We start from the raw sequence: 17,193 nt of genomic DNA on the forward strand, positions 1-17,193 counted from the left end.
GAAAGCAAAGGAAAATGAAGATGAAAGGTCAGAGTCAAGGGCAGAGTCAGGTTCTATTTTAATGTTTTAATGTAACCTGCTCCTTGCAGTTAATTCTATTGAAAAATCTTAAAAGCTGTTCACACTTAGCTCAATGCCTGCTGATTAAGTTCATTAAAAACTAACTATTATTTTGTACCTACGAAAGTTATTTCTATGTTACAAGACTTGCAGTATGGGTTATTATTAAAACTATCTGTTTAAGCTTATTATTATGATAAATAATAATACTATTATTATTATTATTGTTCCATTGTAGTCAGTCACAGCAGGGAAGCAGCTCTATGCCATCTACCAGCATAGCAGAAGAGGGAGATATAGAAACAGATGAAGCCGCGACCAATGCAGCAACAGGTTCAGTTAGGCCTACAGACACTGATGTAGTGCTCTCTGAAGACCACAATGAGGAAGAACAGATCGATCACATAATGTCAAAGTTAGCAGCTTTACAATACCCAACAGATCCAACACACATCCATACATTTAAAATAAAGCGCAATGACAGATACGTTTCAATGTGCTGCAATGTGGGCCCATGTCAGCCTGATATACCTTACCCAAAAACTGAGGGGAGATCATTCCAGAAACAGTGGTTTTCTGCTAATGTGTGGCTGGAATACTCACCCACTGCTAATTCAATGCATTGTTTTAGTTGTCGGCTTTTCCTCTCGGATGAAAACTATAAAAGCAGAACAGCCTGGACAACTGATGGCATCAGAAAGTGGAGTACTGCTCTTGAAAAAATCAAACAACACTCCAGCGCAGAGATGCACATGACAAGCATGGTTAGATGGATCAATTTCCAGAAAAAGGCCCTTCAGTCTGCATTTGATGTTTCAGACGTAAAAGGGGTGGAAGTTAGAGAGCGAGAGAGGCAGACAAACAAAGAAATCCTGACAAGATTAATTGACCTAACAGTGTATCTTGCACGTCAGGGACAAGCATTCCGAGGTCATGATGAGAGTGAGTCCAGTGATAACCGTGGCAATTTTCGTGAATTAGTCAATGTATTTTCCCGCTACGATAGTGTGCTGAAAATGCATTTGGAAAAAATTGCCACAGTTAAAGCCACCAAGACAAGGCCCCAGGTGTCACTGCTTTCCAACAGAAGTCAAAATGACATCATTGCAGCACTAGGAACTTACATCAGGAAGGAGATACAACGTGAAATAAAAGAGGCTGAAATGTATTCCATTCTACTTGATGAAACCTCTGATGTTTCACACAAAGAGCAAGTGTCATTTGTTGTGCGATATTTTCATCATATGCAAATAAAGGAGAGATTCATCGAAGTGTGCAATGTTGATACAACTACAGGCCAGGAGCTGGAGAATACAGTGTTCTTGCTTCTGCAAAAGAATGGCCTAGAGATGAAGAACATGTATGGTCAAGGCTATGATGGAGCAGCCAACATGAGTGGCATGTATAAAGGTCTCCAAGCTAGAATCCGTGCACACAATGAGAAGGCCCTCTATGTGCACTGCAAAGCCCATTGCCTCAATTTGGTACTAGTGGAGGCATCAAAGTCCAGCAAGCATTTTGTGACATTTTTCAACTTGGTGGAGAAATTGTATGCCTTTTGCTCAGGCTCCCCAAAGCGTCATGCTGCCTTGGTCAAATTTCAGGAGTCTCTCTTTCCTGGACAACGTGTTATGGAGCTCCAGCAGCTGTCAGATACTCGATGGGCTTGCAGGGAAAAAGCACTGAAGGCACTTCAGAGAAATTTGAAAGCCATTTTGATGCTCCTTGATGACATCAGTGACAGTGACCCACCTAACCTGGCCCAAGGTGATGCTCAGATGTACAGAAATGCCATTAATTTTATGTTCATTCTCTGCATGGAAATCACCACACCAGTATTCGAAGTCACTGCTTTGGCATCAGATTCTCTGCAGGAAGAAGGGTTGGACCATTCCACTGCCTACAAGGTAATTGATGGTGTGCTTCACACATTGCAAACCATGAGGTCTGAGGAGAAATTTGGAGAGATATTTAGATGTGCATCAGAGAAGGCAGAGAGTTTCAACATTCCAGTACCTACCGTGGTGCCTGGTCAGGAGAGAAAGCGGAAAGTTCCAGTGCGTTTCCAACACAGCACCACAGTGCCTCAAGTAGGTGCTCAGTTTGAGTCAGTGGAGGCATATTTCAGGAGTGGTGTATATTTCACCTTTCTGGACATCATGACTGGGGAACTGAACAGGAGGTTCAAAGGGGACAATACTGGAAGCCCAACGGCCAGAATCATTCAGTCCTTCCAGCCCTTAACTGTGCATGCTAACTGGGTAGGCCCACCAAACCCAGAAGCCATTGAAGCTGTCCACATCCTCTGTGAATTCTATGGAGAAGATGAGGACCAGCTCAAAACAGAATTAAAGGTCTTCCACTCCAGCTTTAGTTCAAAAGACCTCAGAGAAATATTTCTGATACTGAGGGAAAACAATGGCCAGCTGATCTTTCCTGCCTTTGTCAAAATGATTCAGATCTACGCAACACTACCAGTGACAACTGCGACAGTTGAAAGATCCTTTTCAAAGCTAAAAATAATCAAAAATAAACTAAGAAGTTTGTGTGGAGAAGAAAGGTTGTCTGATCTCCTCTTGTTGGCCATTGAGAAAGATGTGGAGATCAATTACAACGAGGTCATCAACATCTACAAAGACATGGCACCAAGAAGGATGCTTCTTTAGAGCAGTACACTCCATTTAATGGACACTTGAGAATATGTATGTATATAGTTTAGAGTTGGATACAGATTTTATCTTTTTGTGGTGTGATTTTTGATTTTTAGAGAATGTTTTGAAATAAAAGTCAAATTGCATTTAACCTGTGCGATTTTTTTTATTATAAAAAGAAAAGGTTTTCCACATATGCAAAAAGTGCCCTTTTTTCCCCCTGGAGCACTTGCCCCCCAAAATGTCTGTGCACGCCACTGCTAATTGTTATAGTCACTGTGCACGACAAGAAAGCATTTGACATGGTGAACTGCTGCCACGGTTTTAGAGAGACGTCTGTTTGTAATTAGAAGTAGTTGTTCTGTTTAATTTGGGGTTTTTCTCCTTTGCTTCTGCGTAGAAGACGACCAATCTGCACATCGAGAAGCTGTCCTGTCTTCAGCTAGGAGTCCTTCTCCAGCTGCTGCACATGCTAACAGGCAAAACATCAGGGAGTAATACAAGCTTTTAATGCTTATGTGAACCACAGGCGTGCTTATAATGTATCAACCTGCAGTGAGACTGTAAAAGCAAAATCTTTCTTGACTTAATTTTCATTGCACAAATAATAACAGATTCAGGAATGTATTCAAGGAAGAGACTGGCAAAGAAAGAGTGGGATAGTCAGGGAGCTGAAGGAAGGAGTACTAAAAGGCTAGGTGCACAGCAAAGAGAGAGGTGTCACTGGCACAGGAAAAGGCTTGTAGTGAGTTGTATGTGAGGCTGGACACTAAGGAGAAAATGATTTTTAATGAATGGCAAGGCACATAAATTGTCCTGGAAGAGAGTAACCAAGTATAGAGATGGAAATGTGCTAATGTGAAGAATGTGTGTTGAGAAGAGAGAAGGAGTACTTTGGATGAAAATTGAATTAGAGAAGGAAGCGAGGCAACTCTGAAGAGGATGGAGACGGGAGGCATAGAGAGGGTAGGAGTGAAGGCTATGATAAGGTGCGAAGAGAGTAACTGTGGTGCTGGATTTGTGGATGTAGTGAAGGTGGACATGCAGGGGGTTGGTGTGACTGAGGAGGATGCTAGAAATAGAGAGATGGAGGCGGATGATCCACTGTAGCGACCTCTAAAGGGAGCAGCCGAAAGAAGAAGAAGCACAAATAATTCTAATCATGCTTTTCTTTTATTCTCAGTACTAAGCTATGTAAAGGAAGTCAAGGTTGTTTCCTCCTACAATCACTTTGTAGATGGTTTAGACTTGTTTAGATTGGTGCTCTGTCTCCCTTTATCCAAACTAAAACTTTGATGGGTTTTTTTTATCTTCACTAAACATTTTTTTGCTTTGTGTTTATTATTGTGCTACTGCAAGTATTTCATATATTAGTCAGTTGATTGTTACTGTAGGGCAGCTCTAGGACAATCCCTGATGTGATGTAGCTTGCTTTTATCCAGCAGATACGACATCTCATGAGGAGGTTCGAACCCTGTACCCTGACCTTCCCACTGACGCACAAAGTCTGGACATCCAGAAGCAGGCCCTTCTACGTGAACAACAGCACAACAGTTTCTATTTCTTTTAATATTAGAAGTCAGTTATTCATTAATGAATACAAATGGTGACTGAAGTTATTTAGACAGGACATTAAACAATAAACTTCCAATAAATTATGAACAATGTGTGACTGAATGTGTTCAGTGAAAGACTTTGAAAATATCGCAGCATAAAACCAGTGTAAAAGTACTCAGACTACTTTTGGGGGTATTTATTTGATGATGCAACCAGAAAATGTGCAGGTTGTGAGTTTAACATTTTCAACACTGGAGAAGAAGTACATGTACACAGACTAGCTAATGACAAACATTTTTTTTAAATTAACCTTTATTTAAACAGGTTGTTCATTTTTCTGAGCTTACCTGGTGTCTAGTTTCGGTGGCAGTAGCATAAGCAGAGAAGACCCAGACCTTACTCTCCCGAGCCAGCTCCTCCATTATTTGGGGGACACTGAGGCATTCTCTGCTGAGTGCTGTGATCTCCCCAACATGTCCTGGGTGTGTCCTGTCTGTCCTGGTGGGACATGCCTGGAACATCTCACCCAGGAGGCGCTCAAGAGGCACCCTTGTCAGATGCCTGAACCTCCTCAACTGGCTCGTTTAGATGTAGAGGAGTAGCAGTTAACTCGGAATGAGACAGACAGCACCTACTGCTGGGGTGGGCCTACAGGAGGGAGAGCTCATGTCGTCTCTTCAGGACACATCACTGGACCCCAAGAAGCTCTCCCCTGAGCTCCCTTTGGCTGCTGGGGTCGGCATACGTTCAACTTTAAAATCACTCTTGGTTCTTGGCTAGCTTTGTGTTAGCATCCTTTGTGTACTGATGCTTGCAAGAAGCTAAAGTTGCTTTGGCAGAATTTTCTTTCTCATATATGCACACATAAGGAGAGAGATGTTTTATAAGCTTTAGTCATCACCGTGCACTTTTCCTGATTCACACAAAATACAGCAATCTGGCACCTTCCCGCAGGGTCTTGCACGAGTATTAAACATGTTCATTTGTGCTTTGGACTGTCACCAGATTTCTTCTAGAAGTTTCTTGCCAGTCAGCAACTATCTTGGCAACACCACTTGAGTTTGTGTGTTGCATGCTAACACCATTATCATATGTGTAATAATACTAAAGCTTCATCTTTATCTCCAATCCCTCTCTCAGCAGCAAGACATCTCCCCCCCTCCCCTCCTCCCAAACATCTCCCAGTGTCACAGTGGATCAGGTCAGGAGGCAACTGAGGAAGCTTCGCCCCAGAAAGGCAGCAGGCCCAGACAAGGTGTGTCCTAGGATGCTAAAGGCGTGTGCTGCTGAACTTGGGGAGCCGCTACAACGAGTCTTCAACCTCAGTCTGCGACTGGGGAGAGTGCCCGCCCTATGGAAGACATCCTGCATCGTCCCGGTCCCCAAAAAGAACCGGCCCAATGAGCTGAATGACTTCCGACCGGTGGCACTGACGTCACATCTTATGAAGACTCTAGAGCGGCTCTTCCTCAACTTCCTCCGACCACAGGTACAACATGCCCAGGACCCACTACAGTTTGCATACAAGGCGGGTGTCGGAGTGGAGGATGCCATCCTGTACCTCCTACACAGAGCCCACTCACACCTGGATGGGGGAAAAGGCACGGTCAGGATACTGTTTCTTGACTTTTCCAGTGCCTTTAATACCATCCGGCCCTGTATGCTTCAGGAAAAACTGAACAGGATGGAGGTGGACCCCTGCCTGGTGGCTTGGATCTCCGACTACCTCACCGACAGACCACAGTACGTCAGGCTGAAGGACATCACGTCTGACACTGTGGTCAGCAGCACAGGAGCACCACAGGGAACTGTGCTGTCCCCTCTTCTCTTCACCCTGTACACCTCTGACTTCTGCTACAACTCTGAATTATGCCATATTCAGAAGTTTGCAGATGACACGGCCATCATGGGGTGTATCTGGGATGATCAGGAAGAGGAGTACAGAAGTCTGGTGAGGAACTTTGTCGCATGGAGTCACACAAACCACCTGCAACTCAACACCTCAAAGACTAAGGAACTGGTTGTGGACTTCGGGAGGTCCAGAGAAGGTCCACTGCCGGTTCAGATAGAGGGGGAGGAGGTGGAGGTGGTCAACAAGTACAAGTACCTCGGGCTGTGGGTGGACAATAAACTGGACTGGTCATGCAACACAGAGCACCTGTATAAAAAAGCCCAAAGCCGACTGTACTTCCTCAGGAGGCTGAGGTCTTTTAACATCTGCAGGAAGCTCCTGAGGATGTTTTACCAGTCGGTGGTTGCTGGAGTACTTTTCTATGCTGTGGTGTGCTGGGGGAGCAGCACAGCAAAGAGGGACTCATCCAGGCTGGAGAAACTGATCAGGAAGGCTGGCTCTGTGGTCGGCATGAAGCTGGACACTCTGGTGACAGTGGCAGAGAAAAGGACATTAAAGAAACTGATGGACATTATGAACAATGCCAGGCATCCTCTGCACACGGCCATTAACAACCAGAAGAGTCTGTTCAGTGACAGGTTGCTTCTCCCCAAGACAAGAACTAACAGACTTAAAAACTCCTTTGTCCCACACGCCATCAAACTGTTTAACTCCTCTCTGGAGGGGAGAGGGAGGGGAAACAGGAGGACAAAGGAGGGGGGAACAACTAAGCTGTAGTGCCTCTTCACCTCACTGTACAATACCTTGTGCAATACTTTTTGTAAATAGTCAACAGTGCAATAGACTCAATACTTGAAATGTGCAATTCACTTGTATTTTTATTTTTTATTCCTATTTATTCTATTTATCCCCTTTGTATATTTTATTTATATTTGTCTCTGTATTTATATGTGTGTGTGTGTGTGTGTGTGTGTGTGTGTGTGTGTGTGTATATATATATATATATATATATATATAACAATTCTGTAACTGTAACTTCGGTCGTTGCTGTGCTTTTTGGAAGTCGAATTTCCCAGAGGAACCCACCCGAGGGATTAATAAAGTTCTATCTTATCTTATCTTATCTTATCTCTTATGCACACACAAAAAACAAATATGGCTCCTTCGTGCAGGGTTTTCTGGTATGTTCATTTATGCTTCCCAATTTAAAAAGAAAAAGAAAAAAAAGAAAAAGCAAACTTCTTGCTTCTCAGCCACTGCGGCCACATCCTCACTGTTTTTTAGACAGTTATATAAACATACTGTGAGTGAGTCATAAGCTTAAATACAATAGTTGAAGGAACAAAAACTTAATGTTTAAAAATACCAGTCAAATCTGATTAAAGTAAATAAATAATAAGTATACAATGTAGTTTTAAGACTTATCTCAATGTTTCGTAACATTAATGTTCTATGAACTCGTGAGTCCAGAAATCTGAATGTCATGAAAAGTATTTATTATTCGTGTATTATTATTTTACAATACAAGGTTGTTTTTCTCCTGATACTTCATGCAAACCACATTTCTCCAGGCCGGTCCTAATCAGCTTACTCAGTATCACTAGATCCAATGCTGCTCCTCCAGCACAGCACACAAAAGTAGGAGAGACCGGAGATGCCATGGCTTAGTTAGGAGACTGTTTGCTTCAAGGCCACTAGAAGGTGCTGCCATAAAACTACAATAAATGAATTGACCTTTTGACCTGCTCACACTCTTTTATGCAAAACCCTGCTGATGTTACACACACACACACATAAAGAGATTCTAGGTCTGACCAACCGTCTCCGCCGTGGGCAAAAAGATGACAGTCAATAAAATTCTAAAATTTTATTTATAAACACAATGAATAATAGTTAAAAGTCCAGTGTCCCATTTAGGTACAAAGTAAAAACACACAGTCCAAGGCCAGAGCCAGCTATGCCACAAAGCCAGTTGCACTCCACACGTTGTTCACTTCAACAGGGGTAGCAATTGTCCTCTGAGACCCACCACCCTGTAAGTAGAAAGCCAGTGATCACTCCATCCTCTGCAACTCAGCTGCCTTCAGGCTACAGCATATAATAGGCCCTAGCCTGCACAGAGCGACAAAATAAGACAATTCACTATATAATTCACAGCCCATCCATCCCAAACATATCAGATCATTAGAGGTTTTGTCACATTACATACCTGCACTGAGAGACAAAATAAGACTAATGACGCTAAATTTAATTACGGGTCATGGACAGCCTTCATAAATGCTCATATTACTCACCCACACTGAATTCCAGCACAGGTTCATCTGGGTCCTGACTATTTCCTGCAAAATAACACAAACGTCATCAGAACATTAAGTCAGAGAAACAACATTTGGAGCTTTTGTACATGATAAATTATACTGCAGTAGTAAAACAAAGTCAAGCAGCAGTACATTTATTAAAATCACCTTCAGCTGTAATATTTAAACTGATTTAGTGTCAATTTAGATTATGTTTAGATTAAAATGAAACTAGTACCCTTGTAATGTCTTTTTAAATTAGAGGTAAATATTTGTATATTTTTTTACATAATATAATTATATTTACTGGATTTTCTCTCTATTGTAGTTTAATATTATAGTTATTACTTGTTTTTTATTGACTTGTCTTGGCACAGCGATAGAAGGTCCTGAGGATGCGGGGGCTCATGCCGAATCTTTTCAGTCTCCTGAGAAAGAAGAGGCGCTGCTGCGCCTTCTTCACTGTTTTGTTTGTGTGTACTGACCACGTAAGATCCTCAGCCAGGTGTACGCCAAGGAACCGGAAGCTGCTCACTCTCTCCACAGCAGCGCCGTTGATGGTGATGGGGGTGTGTACTTCTCTGCACCTCCGGAAGTCCACTATCAACTCCTTTGTCTTTGCGACGTTGAGGGTGAGATGGTTGTCTTGACACCAGTGGGTCAGGGCGCTGACCTCCTCCCTGTAAGCGCGAACATCTCCGTTAATCCAGGGTTTTTCCACGTTGGCCTTAGGTGTTGGCGCGGATACGCTGCAGCCCCTGAGCCATTAATGGCCCAGCACACTACAGTAAAAACAAAACAACAGCCATCTCTCCAACTAGGAAAGGAAAATAATAAACTGCCTCCTTGGAGGCAACCTGACTCAAAACAGTTGCAGTCCAACTCAGACCGACTGCAATCACTCTCAGGCAGATTGATGAAGATCTGCAAATAACTGTTGTCTAATTTATAAACGCAGACAGATTGCCAACACGTCTGTTTACAATAGAGGACTGTACTTACATGGTTGCAAACTGGTTGTTGTCTTGCTTATATGAAAACATTGCTTTGGAGCAATGAAACTCAAACACATTCATTTTTAAAATGCCTCAAAATGAAATTTTGAAATATTTGGCTTTATGCTTTGAAAGTGCCGTTGTGAGTGGGAGTGTGAAATCCTTACTTGATGTGTTCCCTTTGCCTTTACTGTTTTCAGTTTTATTTGTCATATGCAAGTTAGCACAGGGTCAACATTGCAATGAAATGTGTTTGACGAGCAGCAGTCACTCAGCAGCATGGTACAGTAGAAATATAATAAAATATAATAAAATAAAAAATAGAAAAATAGTAAAGAGCAAAATATTAGAGAGACGTGGTAAAAGAGAAAAGATGACTAAATATATATGTATCTATAAATATAAATATATGTACACTAGTGATTAAATAAGAAAATCTTGAAAAGAAATATGACGGGAGGCCAAATGGGATGTTGCACAGGAATGAGCAGCAGAAAATTACAGTATTACTCAGACTTTTAATAGTCATATTGTCAGTTTTGGCCGACGGTCATGGGTCACTTCCACTAAAATAGCACGAGACTGGAGTAAAATGTACTTTATTAATGAGAACACATGGTGATACAGCAAAGAATCCAACCCTTCTGAAAAGCAAATGGCTTCCTGTTATACTCTACCTGATTCAGGTGAGCATCTGGAATAGACCAAGTCTGGGGGTCAGCAAACCAAAGGAAAACAAAACCCTCCCCATAAGAAAACCACTACGATATAGCACATCATAGACATATGAAGATTTGGAACAAGTCCTATAAATAATTCCATAACATATAAACTTCAGTCTCTTCTATATACATTAAAACAGCGGTCCCCAACCTTTTTTGCGCCACGGACCGGTTTATGCCCGACAATATTTTCATGGACCGGCCTTTAAGGTGTCACAGATAAATACAACAAAATAAAACTAGTACCGGTACCGGAAAAAAAGAAGATTTATTCATAACACACGTGAAAGACCCAGGAAAACAGAGTTAACGATAAAAACGATAACAAAATAACGATAAAAACTCTGAAAACCATACATTTCACACCCGAGCCTCATCTCTCGACCAAACGACGGTCCGTGGCCCGGCGGTTGGGGACCGCTGCATTAAAACACCTTAACCACACAGTTAGGTTTCAGCCCTCGCTGACTCAGAACAAAGTAAGACAATCAGAGTTCGATTGGTTTTTACTTGTGCAGGGGAAGCCTGGTCAGATTCTCAGAGTTGCAAGCTCTACACCCAAACTCAGACAACTCCAACTCCAGCCTTTTATTGAATGAAAACAGTTACACAACCGCCCATTGTAAACCCCATATGTTGTGTGGTAAAAGCTAAGGCACTGTGTGTGTGTGTGTGTGTGTGTGTGTGTGTGTGTGTGTGTCTGTATACGTGACTTCCTGGTTACAAACGTTTTAACCGCATCTCTAGTCATAAAAGGGCATCTCCCCTCAACCTCGTATATGGCTTAACCTCTTTAACAGTCCACCATTTACATGGTGAGCCCATACTGTAAAGGGCAGGAAGTGAACATTCCTTACCAGATAAGGAAACCAGAATCTTACATAGATTGTGCCTGCAGTTGAAAACTATAGCTAGTAACATCCCCAACATCCTACATGTGGGGGAGGAACAGAAAAATATCTGAACATACAGTTCAAGACAAGGTCCAAGCACAATAATGACAACTTTTAACAAAATCACTCCAACACACACTCCCCTAGCCTGGCACATTGGTTTGCTCCAGGAGCTCATAAGCAGGTGATTGAGCTGCTTTTACTCTTTACAAAGTGAGTACTGTTAACACTTCTCTTTTTACATATACAACTAATTTAGGTTACAGACAAATGATTAAATGTGAACAGCTCTAACACGGGTTCTTTTCCTGACACAGGTAGGATGGCCAGTCCCCCTGTCTCTTCACCTTTCACGAGTCACTTAAATAACAACCCAAAAAACCTAATAAAGATCACAATCAACCAGTGTGTGTTTTTCTTCATTATGGTTTTTAAATACAAATCAGTCAGTCAATTAATAAAAATACAAGTAAGGGTAATGGAACCCCTGGTCTCCATTACACACATAAATACCATAAAGACACTAAGTCGTAGAGCTCTGAACTCCTTGCTTTTATGATATTTACACTTCTTCTTGGCCTTCTCCTTCACTCTGAGTCACTGCAGGATAAACGCATCAGCTCAGACATTCAATAATTAAAATATGTGTAGGTGACCGTTTGGCAGAAGACGATGTCGAGGCGGTACTGCAGTGACACGTCCGTGGCTATCGTCGGGGCGGTGTCCTGCATCAGCAGGAAGTCCATAGACTTCTTGGCTTTGTTGCTCATCGTGGCTCTGTAGTCCGTGGGCGTGGCCTGCAAAAAGTGTAAATAAACCATCAGAGACCAAACACAAATATGCCTTCCAACCACTAGTTTAGACAACATCTTGCAAAGAGTGTGTATTTCAGAGTGCAGTTGTTTTTAAATTTGACAGAAACAGAAAAAAAGACGGAACAGAAGGACAACAGGGAAAGCAGAAGCACCGACACACTGAAATCTTTTAGGGTCAAGCTCCAGAACTAGCCACAAATCCTGCTGGAAAGAACCTAAAAATACTTAAAAATACTTGCAGAGATCTAATGGAGCCGTTAACTCAAAAGCCTGGTGTCAGGCATGTTCTTTAATAAATAAGAAACGAGCTGATATGTTACAGACCCCAGTCTTTACGTAAAGAAAAAGCTGACATTTAGAGCGGTCTCGCAGCAGATTTTAAAACAGTGACACTGATTTGTGGGGTTTTTGTGCACAAATTTGAACCTTTTTGTTTTATCCATGTCCTTGAACACAGCTTGTGACTTGGGCGCTTTCATATGTACCGATTCATTTAGGTTTGTGCACTGAGGCCAGATTTAGGTATTAAAAACGAGTCAGTCATAACTAGGGTTGCCAACCGTCCCTTAAAATACGGAATCGTCCCGTATTTCGAAACAAAAGTACACGTCCCGTATTGAGCTAATAAGGGACGCACTTTGTCCCGTAATACAGTGAGAATCAAAAGTAGTCTATAAATGTTTATGGAATTAACACTTTGTTTGAAAACATAATTCCCAGCCCCTCTCCTGCTTTGTGACCAATGAGCTGACAGCACACTTATGACAATTCGAGTATGACAATTCAGATTACCGCTCATCTCATTGGTCGAGGAAAGGTCGCTTGCGGAGAAAATACCGGAAGACAACAGATGACCACAACAAGAAGCATGGCCAACAGGGAAACAAACGCCGACTCTGCGGTGCAAGTCTCGGATGACAGTACACCTAATGCTGGGCAGACACTGTGCGATTTTTTTCAGTCACGTTATTCAGCTCCTGCTCAAACTGCACGATTGACTCGCAGGGGTTAGAAGTTGGTAGGTCACGATGCAGGTCTCACACTATACCGCCCGATGCTCTGATGCGACCTGAGTGCTCACACTGTGCCTCCATAACATGAAGGTTATAACAGAAAATCTGTCGCTCGCTCTCTCTGTCTTTCACTCACACAGACACACCACTACCATCAACTTTGCTAAATTGCTAATGAAAAACATTGATCAGGCAGCTGTGATTGAGCAGCGACGCACGATGAAGGCCAAAATCGGTCCGATCACTCAAAAATCGGCTCAAAATGGGCCAAAAATCGCACAGTGTGAGCCCAGCATTAGAGCAGCAATGTTTGTTCCCCTCAGAGAAAGGGAAGAATGGGAAAAGGAAAACACCTGGCTGGAAAAAGTTTATATGGGCATGTGCAGTGAATATTAGCGCTATGTGGCCAGAAGTGTGATAATATAATTTATTTTGTGTAATAAACAACTGCAAGGATAGATGATTACAACAAATTGATGACTAATACATAAAAGTAATACATAGATGAATAATGATGATGAGTTATGATGCGTAATCATGGGAACAAGCGGGTTTACAAACAGGAGCAGCTGATTAGCATTAGAAAAGCTGAAATAATACCTCAACTGAAGCCAATTGTACTAAATGCACTAAATGTGCACTGTTACAAGAATATTTTTCTTTCTATTGTTTTCTATTATTTTAAGTTAAGCAGGACAGAGTGCTTTTAAAGAAAGATTTACTTATATTCTCAAAAGTTAAGCATGACAGGCTTCTGTTTAAGAAAGAGACCTGTTTTACTGTGTTAATGTTGTCATTTTGAGCTAAAAATAAATGGCTAAATGATCATTTGTTTCACATGTGTTCATATCACAAAGAATAGAATATGCATCTACTTAAATCAACTTCAAGTCAAATGGTTAAAAAAATAATTTCACACACAAAAAAAGAGCTAGAAAATTCACCACACTGGGAAGGGTGAAGACAACTGGGTCGCCCGGCCCTGGCCACGAGGTGTCCCTTATTTATTTTTCAGGGAGTTGGCAACCCTAGTCATAACACTTCTTACATTAGTTAAAAAGCTGAGCTTACACTAAACCAACATTTAAATTTCCCCTTGTGGGACTAATAAAGGTATATCATATCATATCATTACTACAGTATTGCTGCAACATTGTAAAGACAAAGATGACACACGGACCAGACATAAAACACTGAACACTTTTTAAAGAAGAGTCATTTAAGAGTATTTTCTCATAGAATAAAGTCGGCTGATATGGTGAAGGAAAAATCTGCTCACGAATCCTCCAACTTCTTAAAAGTAAGGAGTGACCTGAGCTGGAAATCAACATGAGAGGGATGACTCAAGAAGAAGAAGAAGCAACAAGAAAAGAAAAACAGAGTTCAGAGTCTAGTTAAGATATTAAGCTGTATCCACAATGTGTGCCAAGAAACTAAGCTTGTCTGTTCTCATGCTAAAGAAATAAAAAATCTGGAATCAGAAAACAGCCAATAACTGCTGATCAACTCACCCACTCCTCTTCGTGCCAGTCCACGTGCAGTGACGACTGGCTGTTGTGACTGCTGTACTTTGCTCTCAGCGTATCCTGGTCATTGCGGAGCACTACTTGTTCAGACTCAGCGGAAGGAGAAGCTTTGGTTGCGATGTACTCGCCCCGTACTGCGTTCAGGGCCTAAATAGCTGAAGCTAGCAGCTTGCAGCCGCACACTGTCACCAGCTGACGGGTCTGAAAGGAAGAGGGTATGAATGAAATATGAAGCGTCCCCACGTAACGTCAAACACTTTTAGTACCTTGTCAGCCAGACTGGCGAGCGATTGGTCTTTGGCAGCTTGAGATAGCCTCTGCATAATAGCTGACCTGAGTCTTCTGCGTGTTGACGTGGGCGATGATCTCTTTGGCTCGGACAGTGTCCTGGGGTATGTGGATGATGACTGAGCTGGAGAGGGCACTACTGCAGGGAACAAAGACACACAGACACGTCTTTATCCAAGCTGGGACTGAGGATACTCTTACACTCACCAGCCACTTTATTAGGTACATGTGTTCAAAAGCTTGTGGCAGCAATTTAGTGCATTTAGTCAAATAAAGACAATAGAGTGGCCTGCAGGTGTATATTTTTGTAATGTTTCTGTCTTATGCCTGAAATATGCTTCAGCAGGAAATATACGCTGTAACTGGAAACAACAGTGTGGAATGGACCGGTTTAGTGTTAAGAGGTGTTACATCTGAAGTTAGAACGTAAATTTCCTGCAGAAATCTAAATCAAGCTTCAGAGGTACTGTTCCAAAAATATAGGGAGGGACGTTACCCACCAGATGTAAAAACAAACACTGTCTGCATGCACATGCCTGCTCTCAACGAGCCTAATCGTGGCTTAGAAAAAACAAGGAGGAGCCGACTGCCGGGGACGGAGAGCGATACCACTCGCTTCACAAATTCAGACCATCTGTGTAGAAGAATTTTAGAAACGTCTCATTAATATTGTCAGGATTTGACTTGTTTTTGATAGACTTTAAAATGACTGAATTTATACAATGAGCAGTATTCATATACAACTTTGTGACAAAGGATTTGCTCATTTTAAGGTAACACACATTTTAGTTCTATATTAGTGAACACATCACCGATGCGCTACGTGCCCTTTTTTCCTTGCATTAACATGATAAGCTGTGCAAAACCCCATTCTTCCAGCTTAAAACTGAAAATACTTTGTTGTACAAATCTTAAGGATAAGATAAGAAGAACTTTATTTATCCCGAGGGAAATTCTTTAGTCATACACATACTCAATGCAGCAAGAGAGACAGAGGAACAGAGGAATAAGATATACCATATATACAATAAGAATACTACTATTACAGTAATATACAGTAGGATAGTGCAAAATACAATATCAAATAACTCTAATGAAGTTAGTTCAGTCAAATGAAAACAAGCAAAGCAGTGCAAGGACTCACCATTCCTCCTCATTTACGCTGATTGGAAAAGTAACAAAAGCCAAATTAAGAGGAAGCCATAAAATGGGAACTGAAGTATTAATGCAGAAATTGAAGAAACAAGATGACCAAAAACGACTGTTTAAATACAAATCACAAGACGAATAAAGCAAAATATAAAAACCCAAAACAGGAGCAGAGGTCATCGCTATGCCATTGCATTTATATACCAGGTAGTCCAACTTCAGTAACCCTGCAAACGCCACTGCTGTTTACTTTTCTGTCTTCATTTATGTTGGAAGTGGTAGCAGAGCTGTACGTTTTAATTAGTTTAAAAAATCTCTCAGTCAGAACATGGTATGAAATGTTTAGGTGGAAACTAGCAAGCTAACTTCCTGTTAACTTGTAACTCCGTTAAATTTAATAAATTCTGTTTTCATTGATGCATGGATGTTAAACTTAATTGTTACACCTGGTAAAGCAGCAAGGTTGATGATTTTATTAAAGATGAAAGAATTTAGACCGTTTTTAACTCTCAGTGTTCATCCGACTTTGGGAGCTGAAGCCCAAGGAGTTTTGGACCCAGATTGGACCTAGCAGGGTCACCGGGGGATGGGGAGCTGTGCCTCACGGCCCTCACTTCGTCGGAGAAACCCTCATGCAGAGTTCAGAAACTTGTGTGTTGAGTATGTCGCTGTGAGCCTCCACCATTTACTGGCGGGTGCAGTCTGAACTGTCTAGAGACAGACCAGACCAGCTGCACAACACAGACACTTCAAACCTGAAGACAAAAACTAAAGAGAACAGAAAAAGGAAAGGAAACTTAGCTTAGAACCATGCAGCGCTACAGGAGACGGCAGCACTGCAGAGGTGAGGACCGGCACCTGTTTGAAAGAGACAAATACACACAAACACACACAACAACAGACGAGAAACAAACACAGAGAGAGGAAAAAGTGGTTATACAGAACTTGAGGACATTACCTACATGTAAATATATAAAAATAATTATAAATTTGTTGGTTTTTTTTTAACAATGTCAGAAGGAGAGAGGCACTGAGGCACCGTCTTCCGCCCCCTGACGCTCCTGCTGTGCCTCCTCCTTCTGACAGGAACTGCCTACAGAACAAGTATGAATGATGCCTGAGTGGACACACACAACTCACAAGTTCCTGGCTCTGTCAGCTCCTCTGCAGAGGGTTTCCCTAAGAAGGTGGACCTAGCAGGGTCACCGGGGGACGGGGAGCTGTGCCTCACGGCCCTCACTTCGTCGGAGAAACCCTCATGCAGAGTTCAGAAACTTGTGTGTTGAGTATGTCTTTGTGAGCCTCCACCATTTACTGGCGGGTGCAGTCTGAACTGTCTAGAGACAGACCAGACCAGCTGCACAACACAGACACT

General features: G+C 42.0%; 1 protein-coding gene and 1 long non-coding RNA gene across 8 annotated transcripts; one reads left to right on the plus strand and one right to left on the minus strand.

Annotated features, from left to right (window-relative positions):
* The first annotated feature begins 323 nt into the window (after positions 1-323).
* LOC146649250 (zinc finger MYM-type protein 1-like) lies at positions 324-2,726 on the plus strand. The gene has a single exon (XM_085385997.1). The coding sequence runs from the start codon at positions 324-326 to the stop codon at positions 2,724-2,726; it is 2,403 nt and encodes an 800-aa protein (XP_085242123.1).
* A 4,679-nt stretch (positions 2,727-7,405) lies between these two features.
* On the minus strand, positions 7,406-16,601 carry LOC146649251 (uncharacterized). 7 transcript variants are annotated; one of them, XR_014908090.1, is made up of 6 exons: positions 14,648-16,600; positions 14,367-14,582; positions 11,684-11,824; positions 8,903-9,097; positions 8,415-8,459; positions 7,406-8,153 (listed from the first exon to the last, which is right to left on the minus strand). It is a non-coding gene; the product is annotated as an uncharacterized LOC146649251 (long non-coding RNA). The 7 variants fall into 7 exon arrangements; XR_014908089.1 differs by having other exon boundaries at positions 7,406-8,232; XR_014908093.1 differs by lacking the exons at positions 7,406-8,153; positions 8,415-8,459; positions 8,903-9,097 and having other exon boundaries at positions 11,438-11,824; positions 14,648-14,808; positions 15,814-16,601.
* Positions 16,602-17,193: the final 592 nt, after the last annotated feature.

This window comes from Rhamphochromis longiceps, linkage group LG17 (assembly GCF_057381845.1).
Source record: "Rhamphochromis longiceps isolate RC_006_pf linkage group LG17, R_longiceps_female_GT1.1, whole genome shotgun sequence".
Classification (NCBI taxonomy): Eukaryota; Metazoa; Chordata; class Actinopteri; order Cichliformes; family Cichlidae; genus Rhamphochromis; species Rhamphochromis longiceps.

Excerpts from the sequence above, each read along its gene's own strand:
- LOC146649250 (XM_085385997.1), top strand. The coding sequence starts at position 324 with ATGCCATCTACCAGCATAGCAGAAGAGGGAGATATAGAAACAGATGAA.